We start from the raw sequence: 8,549 nt of genomic DNA, 5'->3' as shown, positions 1-8,549 counted from the left end.
GAGTCCTTTCCCTCGTGTCGAGTCAAGTCTGGAGTCATTTCAGGTCGGAGTCAAGTTTGAAGCCTATAAAAATGCGACTCGAGTCCAAGTCACTAACTCGAGTGCCCATCTCTGCCCCATTGCACGTGTGTGTGAGTCAGTTTAAAGTGACTGTAAGTGTGAGATGAGCATCATGAAGAGAATGATCAAATTAGAGTAGTGTGAGAGCTGAAGTGTGGCAGAGCATGTGAAGCTGCTGTCTGTGCCGTTAGACGAAAAGTTCATGAAGCCAATGGCGGCTCCTTCCACGTTCTCCGTGACCCACGTGTGGAACTCAGAGACACGTGAAAACACCTCTGGGAAACCTTCTTTGGCGCAGCCCAGACTCGTCCCAAAGCTGGTGATTCCAGCCTGGACCCACACAGAACCCTGTTTGCACAGTAACGGACCTCCAGAATCTCCCTGCAGACAGAGAAAGAGGAGCAGTGAAAACACAACCACTGCGTTGCTTTAATGGAATAGTTCACACTTTTGGTCCGTTCCTGATGCAGCTGCAATCATGATACAGTTTCAGGAAACTTGTAATTTACAACAACTGTTACATTGATCACTGCTTGATTGCTACTTTTTTATGGTGCTTTTTGCCTTTTGGAAGCTTAACAACCCCAGTTCTCAATCGCTGCCAGTGTATTAAAACAAAAAAATGATTGCCAAGGAATCAAAAAAATAAAAATGGCAACTACAACTTTTTGTCTGACAATTCACCATTTCCTGGCATTTCTGAGTTTGTATCTGACAATTCTTACTTTTTTCTCACATTTCTGAGATTCTGGGGGAAAATAGTCACAGTTGCAAGAAATGAACTTGCAGTTCAAGGAAAAAAAGTCAAAAGTGCTATGAGATATACTCAGAATTCTGAGAAGAAATATCCAAATTGTAAAATATAAGCTCACTATTGTAAGAACAAAAGTCAGAATTGTGGAAGGCTTGTTACTATGGAAGATTATTTCTCTCACAGAATAAAAAATAGATTTCTTTCCTCACAATTGCGAGTTTATATCTCACAGTTTGGACTTTTCTTCTCAAAATTGCATGTTTATATCTCAATTCTGACTTTTTTCACACAGTTCTGAGTTTATTTCTCACAGTTCTGATTTTTCTTCTCAGAATTCCAAGTTTATATCTTTCAGTTGCAAGCTGACACCTAGCAATTCTGAATTCTTCTCAGAACTGCAAGAAAAAAAGTGCAGATTGTGAATTCGCAACTACCCTTTTTTCTCTGGTGGAAAAAAGCTTCTGTGCTCACCTGACAGATTCCTTTGTCTGCTCTCCCTGCACAGATCATCTGTGCTGTGATTGTAGTATCACCTGCTGGCTTATACTGGCAGGTGCACTGTGAGCTGCCCACAACCGGGACCTCCACCTCTTGAAGAGCCTGCGGAGCCGGCAATGGTTCTGTCAAACACAGACTCTGAGAGTTAGGAACACAACAGCACTAATGGAAGATCCATAACCCCCTCAGTCTAGCAGCTGTGACCACAAGCAGTGGTGAAATTTTGTTTTTCATTTTTTTTTTAGCATTGTTCATGTGAAATGGGAACACTATGTATGATAAGAAAGTAAGTAAATAATAAATATAAATAAGAAAATATCCACCTTATTTTGTAACACAGAAGTAAGCTATTTTCTGTGAATGTGCAAGACTTCTGATTCCTTAGCCACTATAAGTAAAAAACTAGAAGAAGCTACATTCGCATATTCAAGTTACAAATGGCCGCACCTACTCTTACATAAAAAATAACAAGGCTACTATAAGAATAAATAATAAATGAGAATCCTCATACAACTACTCATAAACAAAGAACATAAATAAAAAAATGACAAAAACATGCCCATGTCTCATTTCACCACAAAATCAAAAAATAAATAAATTGTTTGACGGTAATTACAATATTACTAAAACTGTCGGGACGGATTTCCTGGGAAACTGCATTCTTCTGTAGTTCATCTGTGTGTTTACATCATATCCATTACCGCGGGAAGTAGGGGTGCTGAGGGTGCTGCAGCACCCCCTGGAGTGTAGCCCACGGAAAATGGGGGTGCGGTGTTTAAAATAAATGAATGAACAATATGTAATAAAAAATAAATAATATTCATTTTATTAATTAGTATATTCATTAAAATCCTTTGAAAAAAAAGTAGCCTAAGCCTACAATGACAAGAAGCAACGGTTAAATATGAGTTAAGTTGAATCAAATTTACTGTGAAAGTCGTTTCAACTGATTAAACTTATTAAACTGACTTAAAAAATCATTTGTTGCCATGATTTTTGGATTATATTATAACCTGTAACATGTCTCTGCCGTACCCAAATTAAGAATTAACAACAATTTCTACAGAGAGCAGAGAAAGAGCGAGAGCGTCTACCTCAGCAGCAACTAATCTCGCATTCTCACATCTGTAGCGCTTATTTTGATCTTTAACGTTAGGTCTTTCCTATTCTTGAAACAAAATTAATTCTTAAGGTTGATTCAATATTACTCTTAATGAAAAACACACACACACAACATCAACAATGCTACAATGACAAAGTCACTTATATTAAACATAAAACTTTATGAACAGATAAGAACAAATAAGATCAGTGGAGTAGCGTCCATGCAGGGTATGCAGGTGCATATGGTCCCGGGCAGTTTGGGGGCCCGCCGAGCTGAGGGCAACGAGGGAACGAATAGAGCCCTGCACGGGCCCGGCCCTTGTCCAACAGCTTTATGAGAATTCTCGGCCCCAAGTCCGACTGGATCCCGTGTCTTTTTTTTCTCTCTCTCTCTTCCCCATTACACAGCTATTAAAATAGTTCAGTTTTGGTTTTTAATGGCAAAGTGGTCATACTTATTTTTCTTTATTTATTAAGTTAATTTAAAAATATGTTTGGAACATTTTATGTTTATTAAATTCAAGTTTTGGTTTTTTAAAGGAACAACCAAGCGGCAGCTCCAGACAGTGAGTTGAGCATTATGTTTGATCAATTTAGCCTTCTCAAACCAACACACTTGTCTAAAATAAACAGACATAAAACACTTCATGCATTTCACAGTATTAATTTAAACATTTAATCTAGATAAATGAGCACTATTAGGCACAAATCCAATCGTTTGCGCGGAGAGTGGAAGCTAAAGCGCGCTCTGCAGGACATGGAGGCGCCAGCGCGATCACTTGCATTTTATTTTTAATAATAGCGAAAACTTAAAAATAGACCTGGTTGAGCTGCACTAGAGAATGCCAGGAGTGTTATCACTGTGTCGGAGACACGCTAGCTTTCCCAAGACAGACGAGAGTGTTTACAATCATCAGGGTTTAAATCGCGCTCAAATTGATTTGATTTTGACGCAATATTTACACTGATTTATTTTTTTACTTATTTATAAACAATTTACTTTTTATTACAGTAATTAAAATTGTTCTGAATAGATTGCTTTCTTAATGAAAAAAAAATGCACACACAATTTTACTCTTGTTTTGTTTTTCTTAGATTTTTTTGTTTTGTTTTTCTTAGATTTTCTTAGATTTAGAGAGATTCACTGGTGTTCTCAGGCTGTCAAAGCTACATATATTATAAGTATAAGTATGAAATCTACAGAGTAATTAATTATTGCATAGTTGTGTTTATAGAGGTTAGAACTGTAGAAATGTTACCTTGTGCATTAAAATGCGCTTCAAACACATATCTTTAAGTTGTGAACGGTTCCGGTGCACTCACGGTTTTTGCCGATGTTTCCCCAGCCTGTAGCCCAGCAGAATGTGGCGTTGTGAAAGACACTCCCTTTGGATGCCAGGCAGACCGGACGAATGTATGGAGTGAAGGTTACAGGTTGGCTCAGTTTCATCAGGGAGATGTCATTATTGAACAGTGGGTTGTTGTACTTTGGATGGATGGTGATGGACTGAATACCAACTCTTACTTCATTTGGGTTGGCAGCAGACGTGATCTGGGTTTGTCTTCCCAGGTACAGTGTCCAGCTGTTGAGGTTAGTACTGTTGCGAATAGCGATAGAATAAACATTTGCTTAAGTTTCAGTAAATTTGCTACCAGTCTTATGGAAACATAAGTTACATAATTTAAAACTTAAATGAATACTTCACCCAAAAATAAAAATAAAATGCAGAACATTTACTGAACCTCAGAGCAGGCCATTCAGGCATTGGCTGACCTGTTTACTGTTTAATGCAAGATGGCGGCACACATGTATGCTGCGGCATTGCACTCCAAGTGGTTGTTGTTGTTTTTTATGTCTACACTGTTGGTATCTCTGTCGGTGAGCACCTTGACATATAAACGGCACGATTTATTAAGGATTGGAACGTTATGCGGGGAATCACATTTCACTAAGAGTTTTTACATCGATCACCTTCCGTCGGAGATCGCTCGACCAGCGGGGAGTCCGTGGATTACTATACTGGGCGAAAGACGCAAGAGGCAGCACAGAGATTGACGCCAGAAGCGCGGCTGCAGAGCTGGCGTTCAGACCCGGCTAAAGAAATGTCCATACAGGCCAGCGTTACCCAGTATTTTTTTTGACAAATGCTAGATCACTCGGTAACAAGATGAACGAGCTAGCAACGACAATTGAGGTACAGAAGTTGTTACAGAACTGCTCGGTTATGGTAATAACAGAGACGTGGCTACACCCGGGGATACCAGACGAAGCTATCATGCTAGCGGGCCGCACAGCGCACCGGGTTGACAGAAACAGCGACTCCGGCAAGAGAAGAGGAGGGGGACTGTGCATCTACTCTAACAACAGGTGGTGTACAGATGCTACAGCCATGGGAAGACATTGCTCACCTGATTTGGAGTTTGTTACACTGAGATGCCGGCCCTTCTATCTGCCTCGTGAGTTCACTGTAGTTGTTGTCATAGCTGTGTACATTCCACCTAGTGCTAACATTACAGTGGCATTGAACTTTTTGCTAGCAGCAATCAACAAACTGCAGTGTGTGCATCCCGACGGGATCTTTATTGTAGCTGGGAACTTTAATCGTGCAAATTTAAAGAATGTCCTTCCTAAATTTTATCAGCACGTTACATGTTCGACGCAAGGTCAAAGCACACTGGATCATGTATACAGTAACATCAAGGAAGGATATAAAGTCTCTACCCGCCCTCACTTGGGCCAATCTGACCACCTTTCCCTTTTTCTCACCCCAGAATATAGACCTCTTATTAAGAAAACTATTCCTAAGGTGAGATACTTGAGGTTCTGGCCAGAGGACGCAATCTCACAACTGCAGGACTGTTTTGAGCACACCATATGGGACATATTTGCACAACAGGACCTGGCAGACTTCACATCTACTGTTTTGTTTTATATTCACACCTGTATTGATAATGTCACTGTTGAGAAACGGATCAAATATTATCAAAACAGCAAACCATGGATGACTTGACATGTCAAGCAGCTGTTGAGGGACCGAGACACAGCCTTTACGTCTGGAAACATGGAATTATACAGCGCTGCCAGATCCAACCTAAAGAACAGCATCAATGAGGCAAAAGCAGCTTACAGAAGAAGGATAGAGGGACATTTTAGCAAGGGGGACTCCCGGCACGTCTGGCAGGGCATTAAGTACCTCACAAACCTGAAGGTCCCTAAAGATCTAACCAGCAGCACTAGCAGTAACCTGGCTGAGGAGCTCAATACTTTTTTGCACGTTTTGAGCAAACAGAGGCAGAGACCAGGCTCACATCAGCACCATCTACAGACAACCTGACACTCACAGTGAGTAAGGAGGACGTCAGGAGAGTGTTCCGGAGTGTTAATCCCAGGAAAGCGGCTGGACCCGATGGTATTCCAGGGAGAGTACTGAAGGACTGCGTGGACCAGTTGACTGAGGTTTCTACCTCCATCTTCAACCTCTCTCTGTCCACCTGCACTGTCCCCAAATGCTTCAAATCTTCCATCATTGTGCCTATCCCTAAAACATTCACCTATCAGTAGCCTCAGAGACTACAGACCTGTAGCTCTTACCTCCACTGTCATGAAGTGCTTTGAAAGATTGGTGTTAAATTAGTGTTCAATTTTTCCTTTCTCTTTGGAATGTTACAAGCTCTTGGTGCATAAAGAAGATCTGTAAAGTTGCAAAGACTAAAGTCTCAAATCCAAAGAGATATTCTTTAAGAGAAAAAAAAAAGTTAAGAGTCAACCACGCCTACCTAAAACGACTCGTTCTAACACACCCCCACATATCTACGTCACGATGTGGGAAGATTTGCATAACGCCGCCCAAATGTTCACGCAAAGAAAGAAGGCATTACTTTTATTCTCGCTGTAATATTGTTGTTGCCGCCGCCATGTCGTGAAGGCGCTGTGTGTTTCATTGTGAAAGTGAAACTACTTTGGTTGGTCTTCCAAAATAGGACGATATCCGCTTCGTCATGCCTGGAGCTAATCTGTGCTGGTCGCTGAGGAAATACCACAACTTTGCGCTGTGGATCGCCGGATCGGCTTTCACCGTGGACGAAGCGGAGTCCAGCCCGGGGTCATTACATGTGGTTGCCGCAAGCCCGCCAGACGCTCCTTCGTCGAATCCACTGGCTGTGCCGTTCTCAAGCCCGCCTCCCTCCGCTCACTCTAGCCCGCCATGTGTTTAGTTGTGAAAGCGAAACTACTTTGTTTGGTCTTCCAAAAGAGGACACGACTAGAAATCAGTGGTTAAGTTGTATTTACAACACTGTTCCAGAGCAGTTTAACCCAACTATTCAGATGTGTGCAGCACATTTTATGGAGGACTGTTTCCTGATCCTGGGAGAGTAGACTACAATGCCGGCTGTTCTGACTCACAGAGTGTAAGTACGTTTTTTATATTTAAAGAATTTGCCACTGACGATTCAAACGCGAGTTTTGAGCAGTGTAGAGTAGCGCTTGTTGTTTGTTATTTCGTCGATCACAAATGCAGACATGGTTTTATGTTTACCGCGGCGCGATGCAACGCAATGCGTAAAAAGACAGTATAAGCTATTATAATCTGTAATTATGTCCCCACTGGATGCAACAAATGCCTCGTTTATAATGGGTTTTAATGTTTTTGTCTCGTCGCTCCGGCCGGACAGGGCATCATCACAGTATGGTGAGGGGCGTAACATTTCCAGATGTAGATGAGATTGTTTCTTCATCAGAACAGATTTGCAGAAAGCAATATTATGCATAGAGGACTCATATTTTAGCTGGATGCAATGGCATGATGTTAAAAACATCTTGATGATGGATTTGTTTCAGCTTTTGTCTTCTCCAGATGTTAACTGATGGACTGGAGTGGTGTGGGTTACTTGTGGATTATTGTGATGTTTTTATCAGCTGTTTGGACTCTCATTCTGACGGCACCCATTCACTGCAGAGCATCCATTGCTGGGACACTGATGCAATGCTACATTTCTACAAACCTGATGAAGAAACAAACTCATTCTGATCTTGAATGGCCTGAGGGTGAGTAAATGTTAAGCAAATATTCATATTGGGGTGAACTATTGTTTTAAGCTGCTAAAGATTGAAGAGTCATACAGCAGTGCTTCTTACGAGATGATGCAGTGAGCGGCTGTCATCACCCACTGGCTGTGGATCAGGGTTCCTCCACAGATGTGTCTGCTGTTGTAATGGACACTGACCTGCCAGGGCCAGTTACCCGCAGGGGCATCAGTGCCGCCCACTACACGCGTATTTAGAGGAGCTACTCCACAGTCTGCAGCCACTAAATTATGTGCACAATATACACAATATATTCTATCGGTCAAAAGTTTGGAATAAGATATTTCAATGTTTTTGAAAGAAGTCTCTTATACTCACCTAAAGTGCATTTATTTTTAACTAAAATTCCGTAAAATAACAGTAATATTGTGAAAAAAATATTTTAAGTATAATTTAAAATAGCGGTTTTCTATGTGAATATCTGTTAAACTGTAATTTATTTCTGTGATCAAAGCTGAATTTTCAGCATCATTACTCAGTATTCAGTGTCACATGAGCCTTCAGAAATTATTTTAATATGCTTATATTAGTTGCGCTGCCCAATAATTTTGTGCAAACCCTAAGAAAAGGCTTCTTTCAAAAACATGAAAAAATCTTAACAATTCCAAACTTTTGCCCGGTGGTGTAGGTGCTGCTCTTATTGTTTGCCGTCTGTGCATTTGAGCCTGCAGAGTGAACAATTTCAAACTTTTAAAGAACTTGCCTAATCCGGACTTCACCTGAAAGGTGTAAATACATATGCTAATAATAACCTATGCAGTTTTACTTTTATGTAAATGCACCTTGTTTTAAGGAAGTTTTGATATTCTTACTGGAAAATAAAAACAAATAGTGATTAAGGTAATTATTGATTCAGTGTAGTGAATGCATTAGAAACACAGAGTTTCTACACATTTAAAAAATTAGACCTTTTTTTAACAAAATATAGTTGAGACACAATTCACATTTGACTCTGCAAACACACATACTTAAATACTCATAATCAAACTCACCTTCCATACTTAACATCATGGTTGTAAAGCTGAGCAGGATCATTGACAACTCCAT

General features: G+C 40.6%; 1 protein-coding gene across 1 annotated transcript; it reads right to left on the bottom strand.

Moving 5' to 3' along the window:
- Positions 1 to 141: 141 nt before the first annotated feature.
- LOC107571760 (testisin-like) lies at positions 142 to 8,549 on the bottom strand. Its single transcript, XM_016258122.1, has 5 exons — positions 8,495 to 8,549; positions 7,554 to 7,725; positions 3,740 to 4,014; positions 1,286 to 1,434; positions 142 to 441 (listed from the first exon to the last, which is right to left on the bottom strand). Exons 1-5 carry the CDS (start codon positions 8,547 to 8,549, stop codon positions 142 to 144), a joined length of 951 nt encoding a protein of 316 aa, XP_016113608.1.

The sequence above is a fragment of the Sinocyclocheilus grahami genome, unplaced genomic scaffold (assembly GCF_001515645.1).
Source record: "Sinocyclocheilus grahami isolate Dianchi unplaced genomic scaffold, SAMN03320097.WGS_v1.1 scaffold1648.1, whole genome shotgun sequence".
Classification (NCBI taxonomy): Eukaryota; Metazoa; Chordata; class Actinopteri; order Cypriniformes; family Cyprinidae; genus Sinocyclocheilus; species Sinocyclocheilus grahami.
Note: the sequence above shows the minus strand (reverse complement) of the source record. Positions and strands in the feature narration are given on the sequence as shown.